Below are 17,922 nucleotides of genomic sequence, written 5' to 3' on the forward strand. Positions count from 1 at the left end.
AGCAAACTAGGCTCTTTTTTTTTTTTTTTTTTTGCATCCTTGTCCACCTCAAGAGGAGGTTTAGCCAATCAGATGATCTGCATCCATATCTTTTATTTATATGTGGTGAGAACCCAACAATAGATTTTCCAATCATGCTTCCTAATTCTAGTGTTATGTTTATCTTGTCCTAATGGAACTACTGAGCCTGTGTTTTGCTCAGGAGGTGTCACGTGGTGGCTGTAATAACAGCCATGTGTGAACTCGCCATGGCCACTTGACTTACCCGTGGACTCGCCTCACTCTGTTGATCTGATAACATTCAACCCACAGCAGTTACGGGCTCATAGGAGATGGTGTTTGTAGAATGCAGCTAAAAACAGGAATATTAGGGAAAAAAAGGCAATATTACGTAGTTTTTCTTCTTTACATGACCTTTCCTGTCCAGGCCAATTTGAACAACTGTTTGTGAATCACCAGCACTATCGCTGGTCAGACAGGTGTTAAGCAAACCCCCAGGTTCACAAATGTATCCTCCAAATTTAGCAGATAAGATTACAAATGGTAGAGTTAGTACTCAAACTGTTGTTAATATTCGTCACAGTTAACAAACCAACTGCCTGGTTCAACTTTGAGCTAACGCTCTTGCTGTAGTAGCATATCTTGACAAATACGAAAAAAGAAAAAGAAAAGAAAACATTTGTTGAAAAGTGGTTCTCTGTGTAAAGATTCTCGTCATATTAAGAGAATAATTCACCACCCAAGCAGACCTCCTGACTCTCTGCAAACCCATTAATTTTTATTGTGAGTTTCATTTTCAATATTATATTCAGTCCATTTTCCGTCCCGCCTGTGGACTCCGCTGTCTCTGACAATCTGTGTCTGCTGGCGAATGAGCTGCTGCTGCCTTTTAACCAGCTGTGTCCTTGATCATTAGCTTCTGAAAAGTATCTGCAGAGAGAGAAGTAAATGTGCTGGACTGTCTGGACTCCAACTTCCTCCTCTGCAGCTGACGTCCCTCTGCTAAATAACGGTAAGCTAACTGTTGGACACTAACAAGCAGCTTTGTACACAACTGAGTCCAATCTTTGTTCGAGCCGTTATTATTCAGAGCAGGAGCACACATTAAAGGAAAGGATAAACAATCTCTCCCAAATTGCATGCCATGTCAGGAGAAATCTGATTAATGGTCTCTTAACAAGCGCTCCAAGGAGGCTCTGCCACTCCCGTCACCCAGGAATTCAGTGTAAATGAGGGAGTCAAGGGTAAGAGTGACCTTTTCAAACATACTTGTTCATAATGGCCCATATCGACGCCTGAAATTCTGCCCTTAATTTCAGCTGTGCTCAGTTCTGGCACACAAAATGAACAAACTTCTCTCACATGTCATCAGGCCCCTGCGTTGAAGTTTTAGCTCTGCTAAAAGTCCTACTCAGAGGTAGGAGGTAGGACTGCTCTAAAGACAGAAATACCACTCATGTCGTTAGATTAAAATAAGAAGGCAGGGCCAAATGTCTCTCTTAAAGAAAACATGTCAATGTATTTTATATAGAACCAACTGTACCCATGGATTTTACTGTTCCAGTAGGTGGTGGGCAGTAATATAACCAAATAAAGCAAGGCCTCAAAACTTCGGTTTTAAGTTCAGAAACTGATTTTTATTCTCCTCGGGTCTCCTCATACAGTAAAACAGATCAACATTATGTCAACCACCGAAGGACAGTGTCTGAAAAGTGAAGGCACTGTTCCTCAGGCTCATTTGATCCTTTATAAATGGCTTTTCAGGGACAGAAACAAGCCGTGTCCTTCCTGAGCTGTTAGAGGCTGAATGCATCAACCTGCAGACACAGAGGCAGCAGGCCTCGTGTCATGCTTATGTTTCATATTGAAAATAAAGTACTCATAAAATCAAGACGTTCATCTGTCTGGGTGCATTTTACCAAACTTATTGAGAAAACACTAAACACAATATGTTCAGGATACAAGAGTTTGCAGCTTTAGATTTAAAATGATTGAGTCTGCCAGTACATTCTGTGTTATCTGGAACGCTACGAAACTCAAACATAGAGTAGGCTTTCCTCTCATCTATATGTCTGCCAACCCTGCCCTCTGCTGGTGACAACGTCCACATTCAGCTTCAGCAAACAAATTCAGTTTTAGTATTCACAGGGGGATGTTTTCCTTCCACACAGCTGTGAAAGAGCCTGCTCCCCGTGTTTCAAGGAAAACGGAAACAAATGATTGAAACATTAGAGTGCGAGACTGATCCTTCAGCAATGTTGGGAATCTTATTTTTTATTCTACCTGTTCAGATTCCTTCTGATCAAAACATGTTAAAACATGTTAACAGCATGAGGAGACCCTCATGCTGTTAACATGTTTATTTCTGAGCCTGTAAACAACAGGCCAAGTAACTCCTCACTTGGAATAAACAGCAGGCCTGTGTTGCTGTAGACATCTGAATGTGTCACAGCAGTAAAAGAGCATATTAATAACATTAACGATGGCTCAGTTCCATTTAGTTCTTCCAAAAAGCAATGTGAGTGAGCCAGCACCGGTGAGCTCTATATATTGGATGCACCCCTTATTAACATTATCAGTTATGCTTGTGCTTTTCCCTCAATAACTGAAGAGGCTCTTTGGACATTGAGTGTTTTTTTTTTCCATTTATAGATTTTCACCAATAACAATAATTGATTTTTCTTTTGGCCACTTGGGGGAAGCAGAACAAGCTGAGAGCAAAATATTGACACATTATCCTTTTGTGAAGTTGCAAACTGTCCATTTACGCATGCAGCAGGCACAGAGCAGAATTAGCTTTAGTTTTGAGTTATATTTTCAGGGCCACCTGATGCATCTTTTTACCTGTTTCCATTCATTCTAAATGTTCACTACATCGTCACTCATGTCTGTTTCTTTTAGCAATGGGCAGGTACCACACTGTGGGTTTATCACAGGTTTCTGCTGAAATGTGCTGATACATATCACTGAGACAGAGATTTCAAAAACCAACCGATCTTGGTCCAATATTAGAATGAAGCAGTTGACACAAAATGACGCCATCCTCATGTCCTGATGTCCTCAATCAGTGTCTAGTTCCTCTCTACTTCCTCCTACTCCAGTGTGAGCGCACTGTAGCACTGTCTGCACTGCTAAGTGGCTAATTTGTGATCAGCTGCCTTACTCTGAAATTACACTTGATTTCACCCACTGTATCATTACATGTATTTTATATATCACCACTCAGCTCTGCTCGTGCCTTCTGCACAGGTCCTGTTCATTCACAGTTCACCATGTAGTTATGGAAACTGACTCACTAAATGAATCATGAATGTTGTTATTCATAAATGCTAAATAGTAATTATGTATTTATAAAGTTTGTGTGTGTGTGTGTGTGTGTGTGTGTGTGTGTGTGAGAGATGTCTTGTTTTGCTTGTCCTATCTTTAAAGAATACAATAACAAATCCCAGGAAAAGACCAAAACCAACAATGTATGTCAAAACAACTTTTAAAATGTGCAGGAATTTCCAGCTTTGGATGAATAGACGTTTGGTGCTCCACTGAGTATTTCTGGCAGCAGGATGCTGAATGTGGGATTGACTCAAACACTGTTCATAATTAAGGACCATGTCAGATTTATTTATATTATAGTTTGTGTACAAAATAAACGGAATCAGGCTTTGGCTGCACAGGAAACACTTTGTAATAGGATCAATTAGTCTTTGGTCTGCTGAGGGTATTTGTTGACAATAAGAAAAAGATGTAATTGCCCAACTTGTGCTTTAAATGGCAATTTTGCCTGAATTGAAACTCCTTGATTGGGATTATCCAGCATGCATCGTGACTGGCTGTAAATCGTTCAGTCTCAGCTGGTTGTGTTGTGTTGTGGGCAAATGGCTTGTTGTTGCGTTTGGTTCTGTGACTGAGGGGAAGGAACTGATCGAACAAAATGTTCTAGTGCAGTGTACTTTAAGAGTTGTTTATTGTCTCTGCCCACCTCCCGGACGCAAGCTGAAAGTCAGGGCTCGAGTACAAAGGACGAGGAGCAACACATGCGGCGCTGCACAAATCCTAACCCTTCTTAAACCTTAAAAGACCAAACCAGCAGAAAGCTGACAGACAAACCAAATGATAATGCCATTGCCATTATATTGCACATGCTGAATATCTCTTAAATGGAAAGGTTTTCTGGCAGAAATGAACTCACTGTGATGGTGACTGCGTCTGTAGTAGCATCTCCAGTTCTGCTTCAAATATTCTTGGAGCTTCCCCCTCATCCTGTTTCAGAGTGGCCCGTTCAGGGGCTGCCACGGGGGCAGACGGACTCGAGGGCTGTTTTGACCTTTGCTATTCGAGGTCTGCAGTGATTAGGCCTGCTTGGTAATTCTGCCCTGCTGCCATCTGCCCTTTGAGTCTCACAGATAAATAGTCTAATGTGTTGAGAACTTTTCTCATTTCTTCCAAGCACAACCAGCAAAGTGATGCCATGTACTGAAAATGTCTTGGCTTGATCTTCTTAAATTCACACGATGTAGATTATGTGCACAAAATGTTGGGAGTCAGTGTCTAACTTTGAAGCATAAGTCAGGTGAAATTCTGTTCTCCTTGGCGGCAAATTTCAGACCAAGACCAAAACTACCAACAAACTGATACAGCTAACACTTACAGTCAGAATGTCCAGAGCCTGGCTTAGCTTCCTCTGTGCCCTTGACTTCTATGTCTTGTCTAGAAGCTATAAAAAAAAACATGAGTGAGCCACACTGTTGCACTGAGTGACATGTTCCTTCATCAGAATGAGTTCGGGCGCTGTAGTTGATTTTGAATCAAACCACATACACTGTTCTGCTGCTGCAAATTCTCAACAGCACCTATGAATCGCCAACTGAAAATAGTCCCAAACAAATGTGCTATTTATTCTTGTTGGACGACATTTGGTTAAAGTTACAGTGCTCAGCTGTTTTGGGAAATAATTTCCCATTTTGCTAAACTGAAACTATGTGTTTCTGAGCTGTTTTTTTTACAGGCTTATGAGCCACAGATGGGCTGGGAAAGGACAGACTGACGCATTTTTGGTTTTGGTCTCTTCACGGAATTTGTTGACAATAACAAAAATATAGAATATCACCAGATCTTTCCTCTAACTCCTACATAGACAGCTTGAGGTCTGAACGTCGAGCGCTTAATATTTCCATGGCCTTTTACTTTCAGTACCGGCCAATTCGTTCAAGTTCTTTCCACTGGCATAACATCATTAATCTCCCCGTAGAAAGAGAGAGAAACTATGTGTCGGTGGACAGAAAGAGCATCAGGGACAAAACGATGTTGATCTTTAGAGAGTTTATTTAAACTTGAATTAATTTACAGCAGTTCCACTGGAGAGGAAAAGGATTTGAATGACATCCTAGCCACATTAAACCTATGGTCCTATCTACTATATGTACAGGGAGGAGGATGCAGCTCGATAGTGCAGAAGGCACAGAGTTGGCTTAATACTAGCCTGTAAGCGCTGCTAATATGACAGAAAGGATAACCAGGTGAAATGGCAGCTTTATATAGGAGATTACTGTGTGTTTTGCTTAATGTAAAGCCAAGAATGCTGTGAGTTGTTGGAACTCCGCTGCTTTTTATTCCAGTCCCCTGTGATCTGGTGGAGCAGATTCCAAACTACGACAGCAAAGCGTGGTCATTCGAGCTTCCTGTGGCTCAGAGGTGATAACGTGGGCATTATGTCTGGGTTTGTCTCTGGGAAGCCGGTGCGTTTTACAATACGTGATATGTGAAACAAAGAGGACTCAAACGAAACTGGACAATGTTAAGGCATTCTGCAAGTAGAGATGCAATTCTAACCAAAGATGAAACACACAAAGAGGGATAAGACGTAAGAAGTAAACGCAGGTCACCGACATTAATTTTTGATGGTGTGGCGATAATATGGCATGCTTCATTCACATCTTCAAGTTCCCTTCGCTCACATACACCCCGCCAACCCCCACCCGCTTTGTATCCACCCACCAAAATCTCCAACCGTCCCGTAAGAGCTGCCAGTTCAATAGCGAGCGCACAGCAGATAGCGATGCCAGTAAAAGCAACAGATGCATGCTCAAATATGATACACATCAGAGTTAGGAAGACTTGTCCTAGCATCAGTCAACGTGGAGAGAAAAGGTATCACAACCATCAGGACCGACACGCAACACCTCTCACTCGTCCACCGACACACACACGCACGCACGCGAGAGTCAAACAATAAATGTACAAAGTGTTTGATACAATAATGTGACCAGAGATTCATTTCTGCCACAAAAAAAAAAAAAACCTTATATGAATACCACTCGAACTAAAACACAATTCAAGTAAAGCCTTTCAAACAGAAAAAAAAATATATAATCAAACTACATCATATTTTAAAATCACTTGGAATTCTTGCATCTCAGATTTAGATTATGCTTCTTATTAAAAAGTACATTCAACAGGTACATCAATTATGGAACAGAATTATAACGGAGGTAAGTTAAATCTATCAGTAACTGCTATTGAAAAAAGTCATACATAACATAATACTAAAGGCGGACTTAGATTGTTCTTTATTCTCTAGTTTTCCTTTAAGACTGTGGATAGTTTGGATTTTATTCTGGATCTTCTCTGTGCAAACATGTTTTTTAGACAAGCTCAGACAAATTTAATAGATTTTACATTTGTGTCAAAACAGCAAAGGGAACAGTGGTTGGTGACTTAGGCTTTTAACAACACAACAATCTGAACCTCATCTAATTTAAGTGCTGTTTTGTTTTCCCAATATGTGATTCAGTACATTTAGAATAAATGATTGTCAAAGTCAGCCATGCTCTCAAAATAGGAATTATATAACCACTGGAGAAGCACAAATTTCATCCTTAAAGCTACAGTTACGAGTTTCAGCACGACACAGTCACGACAACTCGTGAAAGTATGCAGACTTTTGCATGGGGATGGCTGGGGGTGGAGGGGGGTGGGGGCGGGGGGGTGAGCTTGTTTTAATTTTGTGCCCAGTCGAGTCAATACAGACATGTGCACTGAAGAAATCCCATCACACACACACACACACACACACACTCACGAGTCACTCTGGTCTTCACGAGCTCTCAGAGAATCACAGTCTAAAGCCGCCTTTGTTTGTTGTGTCTAAACATTTCCCAAACTCACTCTCACACACACACACATTCACACACCAAGTGAGTTTTTGCACATTTTGTTGTACTACAAAATAATAAAACTTAAAATTATTTAATCATAAATATATTCACTGTGTCAATATAATTATGTGCTAATTTATAATTATATTTTTAGGAGGAGTCCCACTTGTTCAGTCAACATCAGACAGTTCACATGTGATCGTGGACATTTTTTTTTTTCTAATTTCTTCACGGGAGCAAATAACACAAAATGTGCAAGAAATCTGAAGGTGCACTGACTCTGCCAACACTTGTACACGTGCAACTGATATTGATTTGCTTTAAAAAAAAAAAAAAAAAGCACAGGTAATTAAAAAGCATCCTAAAATATAATAAGGGCCACTTGACATTTACATTAACAGGACAAAGGTCACAAGCTGGATTTCAAACCACAGGCTCATCATACTGGAATAGAACAAAAAGAGGAAGGTGGCTGTGGAAGAAGAAGGGTCTGGCAAGTTCATGTTGGAAAGAGAGAAAACAATCTCCCCGCCTATTTTTAAGCGAGCAAGTCCATCATATTGTTCTGTAGGTAAGGCAAGATAATGTTTTGCTTCATCCAGGTGCAACGACGGAGACTGTACTGAACGTCACACTAGTCTAGAAGCCGAAACTACGAAAATGCCTCAGAGCGAGTGGCAGCTAATAAAAGACGACAGGCAGGTGAGTGATGGAGCCGCAGAGGAAAGAAAACAAAAGGCAGAAAATCATATTTTAAGTGTAACAACGTCTATGTGTCTCGAAATAAAAAAACAAAAACAACTTTGACACAAACCACAGGTTCTGCAGCTTATTTAACTGCCACTGAAAATGGGACTCGTTAATTTTACTGTTGATGTGCACAGTGCAGTTATCTAAACACACTACTCCATGTTTATTGACACTGCAGACACACGGGAAACAGATATCTAATTTGGTCAAGATAGAATTTGCTTGAGAGTTCAATTAAATAAACTAAATGAGCAAAGCTACTTTTGACTCGAAAATGTCCAAATTCTGATCAGACTACTGTTAAACTGTTGAGCTCGGAGCAGAGAAACATGCTACATTCATTCTCTTTCCTGTTGAAGCTGCAAGTCCAAGTGCATACTGAAGATTCAACTACAAATTTCACAAGCATCTCATCCTCGGCCAAATATCTCAACCCAGGTTTTCAAGCATATTTAGTTCACTTAAACAAGCGACTAAACATCGTGCTCTCTCCACCTGGGAGATAAAAAAAGACTTCAGATATCTCAAATCCATCTGAAAACAAACGTTTACAGCAAAAACTCAAATCTGAACTCTGTAATAAATGCCATTAACTCACCTCTCTGTGGTTTGAAAATACTTTTTTCTCTATCTTGATTGAAAGAACGAGACTAAACGTTAGAAAAATGGCGATGTGGTTCTTGAATCTGGCCTTTTGCGTTGTTTACGTACTGCATGTTTGGACATGGCACACGGGGGACTCAGGCAAAAATAATAACAACAATAAACCAAAAGGAAAAGGTTTTGCACAGAATATCAGAGTTCCTACAAATATTTACACCACAGATACAGGCACTTGTATATCTTTGGTTGGAGAAACCCAACATTGCAAGAGTAATGCATTCACAGAGCTTTTGTGTCCCTTATTGTATTTCCAGGGTTCACTAGGCAACTGGTATGTTTATTTTTATTTCTTCCGTTTCTTTGAGTTTTTCCATGTTACAGGTAAGTTCTGACATAGCTCTCGGATGTCTTTTTAACTCTCTGACAGCGCCACCTGCAACAGAAGAAATGCAGTTTAGTGCAGCTTACAACCTCCTGACAGATCACTGCAGAAAATGAAAACAACAACAATCCCTCAGAGAACAAACACACAAGTATCACGACAAAAAGACTGGTAATATGGACAGAAGCAGTGAAATCAGATGAACGCAAGCTGAAAGTCTGATCAGATTTCCTCAGGTAAGTTTGACTACTGCAACTACTGTATGTAGCCCTGCTGTCTCAGAGTCTCAGTAAGAAATTTTAAAATCCTAAATCTAAAGAATTATGCAAGTAAATCAGCAAACTGGAAAGAAGCCGCTGCTGTGAAGAAATCACTAAAATATATATATTTTTTGCATCTAAAGCGTCAACATCAAAGTGAAGGACATCTCAGTTCACACAAATTTCTTGGTGATGTGGAAATTCTGCATTTTTTAATTTTTAAAAAAAAAAATCAAAATCTGCATTTCCATGATGAGTTTATCACTGAGTTAGTGGTGCTTTGGGTTTAAAAGCTGTGAGGACGAATCGTACAAACAGACACAGACACAGTGAGCTGTTAGATGAAGAACTGCAGAACTTTAGCTCAGCTCCACCCCCCCACCTGCCTGTATCCAAAAACAGTATAATCTGCTCTGCTGTTCCCCCAGCACAGCACTCAAAACCATCCATTTGGCCTGACTCAGACAATGAGTCAGAGCGTGCTGACCTATCTCAAAATTGTTAATCTCTGAACTGGTGTGAGCCGGCTCCTCGTACAGTGGCTGCGATGACAGGTGATACGTGTGGGTAATGCCCTTGTGCTACCACGAGCAGTAAGAGGGCAATCTGCCTTTACCCCCGGAGGCGAGATGCGACTACGCACGTACCAGGCACAGCCGAGGACCATCAGCAGCACATAACAACGTCCTCCCGGGTTTTGAAGCATAACTTGCAAATATGTTCACGTTAACATCGGCAGTATTAATATGTGCTCTGGATCTCTAAAGCAATAAGGAGCTAATGTGCCACACATTCACAAGACATATAAAAAAAATACAGTCATTATATATGGTCATCAATATATTTTTGAAAAGCAGCAGAAAATCAGAAGCGTGATTGGATCATGTCTCTGACCAATCAGGGGTCGGTTGATGCTTGGCTGAAACTACCTGTTTACGTCATATAGCACTGCTGGTGTCTGTTGTACCTTCTCAGGGCAGAAGTCGGGGTTGGTTTGTCGTACTTTGCCAGGTCGCCCCTTGATGACTGCGTAGCAGAACATAGTGATGACCATGACAAACAGGAAGTAGCTCGTGTGCATCAGATGCAGGTTGATGAGGGAACGGTCATCCTGGTATGAAATGTTAAAAAGAGTCAGAATCAGAGTTAACTGACGGTTTTGTTATAATTAAAAGGTGACGTACACTGCATAGCTGATACTACATGCGTATGTTCCTTTGCCCCATTTTCTCGCAGCACCTGCGGTACAACTTCGGGATTTATTATTTTTGGGGTGACGTGTTTGCAGCTTGACATTGCACAATGTGAATCCTGTGTCCATGTCGCTCTGTGCGCTAACAGACACCACGCGTCTGTTAGCGCAGTTCACTCATGCACTCATAGGGATTCGCTGTACTTACAATACATGAAGTGACATTTAAAACCCTACTGTCTGTATGTTGTTTGCCAAATCCATCTCACAGTTTATACTACCCCTCCCCCCCTTAGGGCAAACTTAATAATTACATAACAAAGAGTCTTAAAAATAACTTAACAGTGCTCTGTTTCACTGGCTGCTGTTTAATATAACTACATGCCACTTGATATTAGAGAGTTTTATAATACAAAGTACATTGAATACAAATTTTAATTGTGCAGTGAGTCTGAAAAGTAAAGAAATGGAGCATTTAAAGACATTTTACAGCTGTTTAGGGTCCATTTATCGATATAAAGGAAAGAAGGAAACAGGAAGTGCCAGTCCATTCCTCTGTTATTTTGTTGATGATGATGGAAAAGGGTCGTCTCAAGCACCACTCCCGGATCCTCTGTGTGTTCAAGTGTGCTCAGATCAGGTAACTGTGCAGGCACAGCATATATCTTTAAATTGTTTTCTGGTTCCCTGGACCATTCAGTGCCTAGCTGTGGTCTGTCAATGGGATCATTGTGATCCTGGAACAATCTACTGCCATCAGCATAGAGCCAAGACTAAATGGGTTTCAGAAAGGGCTTTGTGTTTGGTCACATTTACCTTGTATTACCATAAACAGGGAGAGTGACTGATTCCATACCCTGCCTGAAAATCACACCTAAACAGTACCAATACACAATCATGATGAGATATCTGAATTGTCCTGTATTCTTCCTGTTCTGAATTGTGCTACAATGACTTTTTAAAAAAAATAGAATATTCCAGAAAAGAAAATGTATGTCAGTTTAGCTATAAAATACTGCGGATTATTGTTCTACAGCTGTGCTAACATGCTGCTAACCAAGAATCTGCACTAAGAAAAAGTCTCTGAAATCTTATCTGTATAATAACTTTTACATTTATAAATAAGAGAAATTAAGAATAATTCACAGATGTCCTGAGAAAGGACATTTGAAAGACGTCCTTACACCTGCGAGATCTTGACCAGTGACAACCCTTGACACTGGAGCCAGGAACTCTGCTAAATAAAAGCTGTGAACGTGAACAATGTTTGCTATTAGAAAATAAGAACACGGGGACTCACATCTGGAACGATGACAGTAAGCTTTGGGTTCAGGGCGTGGTACACCTTGCCGATGGCTCCTTTGTAACACCAGAAGGGGTTGTAGTCCTGACTGTACTTGGTATCTGAATCGCGGACTGTGGTGAACACCTTGTACCAGGACGTAGCATTGGTGTAAGTCTCCGGCACGCAGTGTGGCGGCTGCCTACAAAACAAAACGCAGATTGTTGTTTGCTGACTGGTGTTTGTGTGAATGAAATCTGAACACTTAATTTAGATGTTATACGCAAAGAAAAGAGGTGCAGACTTAAAACACTGTGAGAAATGATGTGAAGATAAAAATATTAAGATACTGTATTTTATTTTGTCAGTTATCGCCCAGCTCTAGGCAGAAACATAAAGTGTCTTCCCATGAGTCAGGGAGGCAGTCCAACTCACACTGTGACTGGGAAGATATTGCTGGCCGCTGTGATGGTCATGCAAGTGCTGAACACCACCTGCTCGCAGTGTCCGTGCAGCACACAGTCGTCCGAGTTCCAGGATACAGGCAGGGTGAAAGTGATGTTTATTTCTTCATGGGCCTCCCGGCCTACACGCAAAAACATGTGAGCGTAACAGATTATTATGAGATTTACATGATTAGACGTGGACTTCAAACTCTCTCTGGGAGAAAATTCTGTCCGTTTCTCCAAATTTCCTTCACTTTTCAATCACACGTTGACATGGGAGTAACTGCTGCTGATGATTAGTTATGATCGGGCTAAAACAACCTACAGGCCCAGAGAGAAACGCCTTCTACCTCTGAGGCCATTATTAGAGCCTAAACAGTCTAAATAGCACGCACACAATTCCCACGACAGGAAACCAGGGACCGCCACAGCAGCAATATCTGATGTCATACCAAGCTGATAACAAAGGACAGACTGATTGTAGACTTATGCAATTTTTTATCAAACTGCAAAGCCGATCAAAAGATTATCATTCAAACTTGACTCCTGGGTGTGTCTAAGCACAGAGGAGGACAGCTATGGACAATGAGTCTTTAAGCAAAAGTCAAACAACTGACGACCTTAGTAGTTAGTCATCATGTACCTGAACTAGGTACATTTTATTTTCTCAAAATCTGATTTGTGGAATTTGTACTTAAGGTTAGGTAAATCGGATAGTAAAAGCAGAAATGACAACAATCATTCAAGATGAGCATTTATACAGGAAACCAATCAGGATGTCAAAATAATATCTAATATTAATACACTGGGCTACTTCACAAAAGATTTGTGCACCCATTTATGAACAACTGTCTTTTAAATACAATTTTTATATTACTTTATAAATCATAAATACTATAATTTAAGGACATTTTTCAACAGTCATTGATTTTGAAAGGCTCCAATACAACAAGCTGTATGTTGACATTTCCAAGGAATTATTCATTCTCCTCTTGAACTGTGAAAGCCCTATTCAGACAGGACTATTTGCTCAGTGTAATAAATATTTGCATAGCTCTTTACTGACTATGCTCATCCACTCTAGTGCTAAAACCTAAAACAAGGTACATGTTGTTAGCAAACCACTGAGCCTGTAACGACTATAGAACGATAGTGAAAGACACACAAAGGCCCGAAGCCCAGGAACAGTTGTGTTTGTAAAATGCGGCCCGTAAGGTGTTGTACATTCAGCAACAATGCCAAGCCACCTATCTGCCTAACGGTGAAATTATTAGAGCAGGAGTTAATCAAAACAGAGCAAGTATTTAGAGATAGACTGTCCTCAAAGGCAGAGAGTTAAAACCACATATACAGCCAATCTGGATAGGATTAATATCAGTGCGAAGGGCTTTAAAAAATAAAATTACCTGACCTTACCCAGGGAATTTAATCTCCTCTGAATAGAGATACAAATTTCTCATTACGCTCTGCCACTAGGTAATGGAATAACATGTTTAAATTGACCATTTTACTTATCCTCACAAATATGATGTTTGTTTTGGAAAGCCCTCCTGTCCACTGCATTTAATGTTCTTCAAAGATGACACCTGATTCAAGTATGACAATTAAGTTTAGCTGCTTGACGTAGATGCACAATTTTATTATTATATTTGGCTGATTTAAACCCAGCCTGAAAGACACGAATCTGCCAAGTTTAATGTTTCTGTGGAGCTGTACAGTCAACAGACGTCAGAAGTGAGATGCCAAGAAAACACACAGGTTCTTTGAGCATGTGACGCCGCAGAAGACAAAAGTAAACGTTCATATACGTACACATGCAGGCACAATGCCTTCAAAGCTATTGGTATTCACTTTTCACTTTTCCTCTGCCTTTTGAAACCTTAAAGTCTGTCATGTATAGGAGGGCTGAATGGGATCAGCTTAAAGGTACACAAAGCCGCCACTGTTTGCTCACTATGTTTAAGTAAAGTCACTACACAAAGACGTAAGTTAATACCCATCGAAAAGGACAAACTCCCACTCACAAAAGGAATGGATTACCTCCGTACAGCAAGCGTACACACAAAAAGAGCCCAGGTCAGTGACATACAGACACTATAGACTGCATACACCTCTCACATGACAAATAACTCTCTCTGTCACTTATTGCGTAGCAATAACACTGTCTTTGTGACGATAATGTGCATGAGCCTGTAGTGCAGATGAACAGATTGGCGGTTGTAAGTAATGGGAGTTTAATCCATGTGCAGAATTCCCACTTTGTGAGACTTAGTGACAGACCACGCCAGTGTGAAACATCCCTATAGGCACCAAGCAGCGCTTACACTTAACCGACCAACACCTGATATTTTGAGCTTAAACAAAATCCTTTCTGCATTCTGTCTATGTCAGCTATCGTGTTTCTGTAGTGTATCCACAACCTGTAGTAGGAAGGCATTATTTTTAAGGTAATAAAAGCTTGTGTATTCAATGTGGCACTACTGAATGAGAGTTTTTGCAAACTACAACAGTTCTGTCTCTGGCTACACTACAAATAGTGTAGTTGTGATTTTTTTCCTATGAGGTTGAATGGAGTAAAACAGCTTTGTAATTTGGGTTTTGACCTTGCCAGGCATATGAAGGGCACAGGAACAGAGCCATTAGTTACTAGATCTTGTATTTGTTATTCAGTATGAAGCAAATAAACTGGAGACGATGAAAAAGAGAACATACCGGACAGACCAACTTGCTGCCCCAGCACTGTGGCGTACAGGTGGGTGATATTGCGAGAGTACCCTCCAAATGGACGCTGGGGGTCCAGTGTGAGGGTGATGGGGACTGAAATGTTGATGGGACCCGAGTCCTCGAGCAGGAGGGGAGCCTGGGTGCTGGAACGAGCCTGGCCGCTGGTCACAACCATGCTCTCTGGCGTGGTCGACTCGTTCAGGCCGTGCTTTATCGTTTCATTCTCTGACACACAAAAGTCCAGCTCATTGAAGCGCAGCAGAAAGGTGTTCCAGTCCTGAGAAAGAACGAGTGTGTTTTCATTGTTGGACATTACAATATGTTGCAATTAACCAAACACACCTGCATTGATTTGTATCAATGAAATCCTATTTAACTTACCATGCACAAAACCTCCCTTATGATATTTAAGTTATGTATTAGCAGATAACATTTCACCCTTTGATTTATGCTTCCTGCTCAGATTCAAATGCAAAGTTTTATTCCATGCATCCACCTTCTGTACGGGATTTGGAAGCACAGCACATTCACGCTTTCTGTGGTTTTGATTTCATTTTTTTTTGTTGTCTCCTATTATAGTATTTACAGTCACATGTACACTACAGCAAAATGGGTCAAATGTACCACATAGCTTGCACAGTATATCAAGAAAACCTGGATTCTGTTATTGTTACAGTAAGAGGAGCCTCTCTTGGCCTCGCAGAGTGAAGTGGGTGAGACTAGAAAAGGCTGAATCGGTCATAAACGCAGAATTGTTTACAAATTTGGGCAAATGCATCCATGTGGCAAAAGGCAGGTCACTAAAGTCCTGACCTGACATTTACCATTAGCTGTGACCACGTTTTTCTGGTACTTGACAGACACTTAAAAGTGCATACCATATAATTTCATCTCTTTTAAAAGAACTGTGTGGGTGTGCCTCACCTCTGTCAACTCTGGAGACTTAATCTCTTTAATCTTGAAGAAATAACCGATGGTCAGGAAGGCAATGGCCACTGCACTGACGCTGATCATAAAAATGACCAGTGGTGGACGGTTGTTGATGTAGCTTCTCAGGTTCTCTATAGGATTCAACAGGTACACCTGCATGTGGACAAATACACAATGTTCCAACATTCACACAATAATCTTGTGCATCACGGGGGTTTCTAAAAAACAGTGGTAAATAACAAGCCTTGACACAAACACTAAATTATTTATTACCTGTATCTGTGCATTCAGTATAGATAATGAAGTCACAGATATACTAATACAATTAATAACAGCTGCCTAGGTCTAAAGTCTCAAAACCTGGGTCTGTATTAGGGAAATTTAAAATGTTTAAAATGTGATGATCTAGTAAATGGGCCAGAAAATGGCCCATTTATTAACGTGCATTTAGCCCGATTAAGGTTGCTTTAATCTACTTCATAATGTAGGGTTTGATGTGTGCTCTAAGGATAAAGTGAGGAAGGATTAAATCTAATCTAAATAATTTGAATATTCTAGCTCTAAGTGTTAATGCCGGCGATGTGCTCAAGTTCCTTTTAAGTCAAACCGGATAAATGCACACCTAAAATTATTTAATTTAGAATAGCACAAAAGTTACACCCAAAGACACTATAAAAAGACACATATCTATCATCAAAACACATCACCAGCAGAAAACATGTCTAGGCAACTAAACTGTTGACGTGTTCCGGTATCTCTGGTGCAGTAGCTTTAGGTCCTTTCAAATGTATTCAACTAACATGTTTGATGATACAATGACTGCTCACAAAGTCTGATCATGAGACCTAACATCAACTGTTTTAGCAAGATGCTTTTAGCAGTAGCAATGATATATCAATGGCACATTTTTCAACAGAACCTTCAAAACCACTCATTTAATTTAGCCAATAAACTGGTTGTTTTAAAGGCCCAAATTAGCACTGATGTGGAATGGGTGGTTTACATTAAGGTTTTGAACTGACATGTCTTCAGCAGTGTTACTCAGCTAATCCGTTCATGAAACAACTGTTTCTGGCTGATACTTTGAAACTTCAAAATCTCTCCAGCATCTCTGATAGTGTTTCCACTGGGATGCTTAAGTAAGATTACTGTTGTATGCAAATAATACCTAAATGTGCGAGTTTCACTACCCACCCAAACTTAAAGGAAGTCTCACCAGCTCATTACCATCATTCTTCACATACTACTTTTAGGTAAATTCCTTAGGTCTACACGCTGCATGTCAGTACAGCAAACAAGGCTAGTTTCCGTGGAAGTTTTACATCTCGGACCCATGCGATTTTATCTTCCTGCAAAATACCGAGATCCCAATTCGAGCTACAAAGTTGAGTAAGAATTCAAAAATTGACATTTTGCTTGAACAAATCAACGAAAAAGTTTAACGCTTTCGAATATACCAATGCTGCTAACACTTGCTATACAAAAGACACTGTAATTGCCATTCTACAACGTGAGGACATTTGGTATAAAACAAACATCTTTAAACTGCTAGGCTTTTTTTGGATCTCTCCATACAAGAGATCGCAGCCAGCCAGGTGACAGAAGCTGTCAACGTTGTGTAGCACGGTTAGCTAGCTACCTGGCCCCTAGACAATTCTTCCAAGATATGACAACAGTGTGACAAACGTGACATACTGAGGGTCAGGCTATGACATTGCCAAAATAGCTGATTAAATTTAACGAAACAACACATTAGCAGTTCTCACCATTTTCTCTTTCTGTGCATGCGACGGATGCTAGCTGGGAGTTTCGTTGCGGGCCACAATAAAGGCAGCAGTTTTGCTAGCAAGCTAGCCTCGCTGCGAAGCTAGCCTGCACTGCTAGCTTGCTTGCTTTCCCGAAGCTAGTCCCTCCTGAATATGCTGCTGAAGAGCAAAAGTCGGTGTTCGGTGGAGACAACCAGGCTTTCAGCGATAAAAACACCACGTATACTCCTTCCCATTCTTTGCTCTATAGTTCACTGCAGGTCTGATGAGAAGTAGGCTATATCTTGCGCACAGCCTGGAATAACGTCAATAATACATCTGGGTCCTCCCTGCCGACATCTCCTCCGCGTACCCGCGCACTGCGTAGTGGAAGCGTCGCAGCGCCTCCTTCTGGTTATTTACGTAGAATGTGCGCCAAAAATTGGTCGTCCACGCG

At 40.7% G+C, this 17,922-nt stretch overlaps 1 protein-coding gene across 2 annotated transcripts; it reads right to left on the minus strand.

Moving 5' to 3' along the window:
- Positions 1-5,299: 5,299 nt before the first annotated feature.
- On the minus strand, positions 5,300-17,837 carry tmem248 (transmembrane protein 248). 2 transcript variants are annotated; one of them, XM_041051365.1, is made up of 7 exons: positions 17,487-17,837; positions 15,715-15,873; positions 14,779-15,067; positions 12,056-12,206; positions 11,639-11,822; positions 10,114-10,257; positions 5,300-8,937 (listed from the first exon to the last, which is right to left on the minus strand). In XM_041051365.1, the coding sequence occupies exons 1-7, from the start codon at positions 17,487-17,489 to the stop codon at positions 8,917-8,919; spliced, it is 951 nt and encodes a 316-aa protein (XP_040907299.1). In that variant the 5' UTR covers positions 17,490-17,837; the 3' UTR covers positions 5,300-8,916. The 2 variants fall into 2 exon arrangements, with proteins under 2 accessions (XP_040907299.1, XP_040907298.1); XM_041051364.1 differs by having other exon boundaries at positions 10,076-10,257.
- Between the last annotated feature and the right edge of the window lie 85 nt (positions 17,838-17,922).

This window comes from Toxotes jaculatrix, chromosome 12 (assembly GCF_017976425.1).
Source record: "Toxotes jaculatrix isolate fToxJac2 chromosome 12, fToxJac2.pri, whole genome shotgun sequence".
NCBI lineage: Eukaryota > Metazoa > Chordata > Actinopteri > Toxotidae > Toxotes > Toxotes jaculatrix.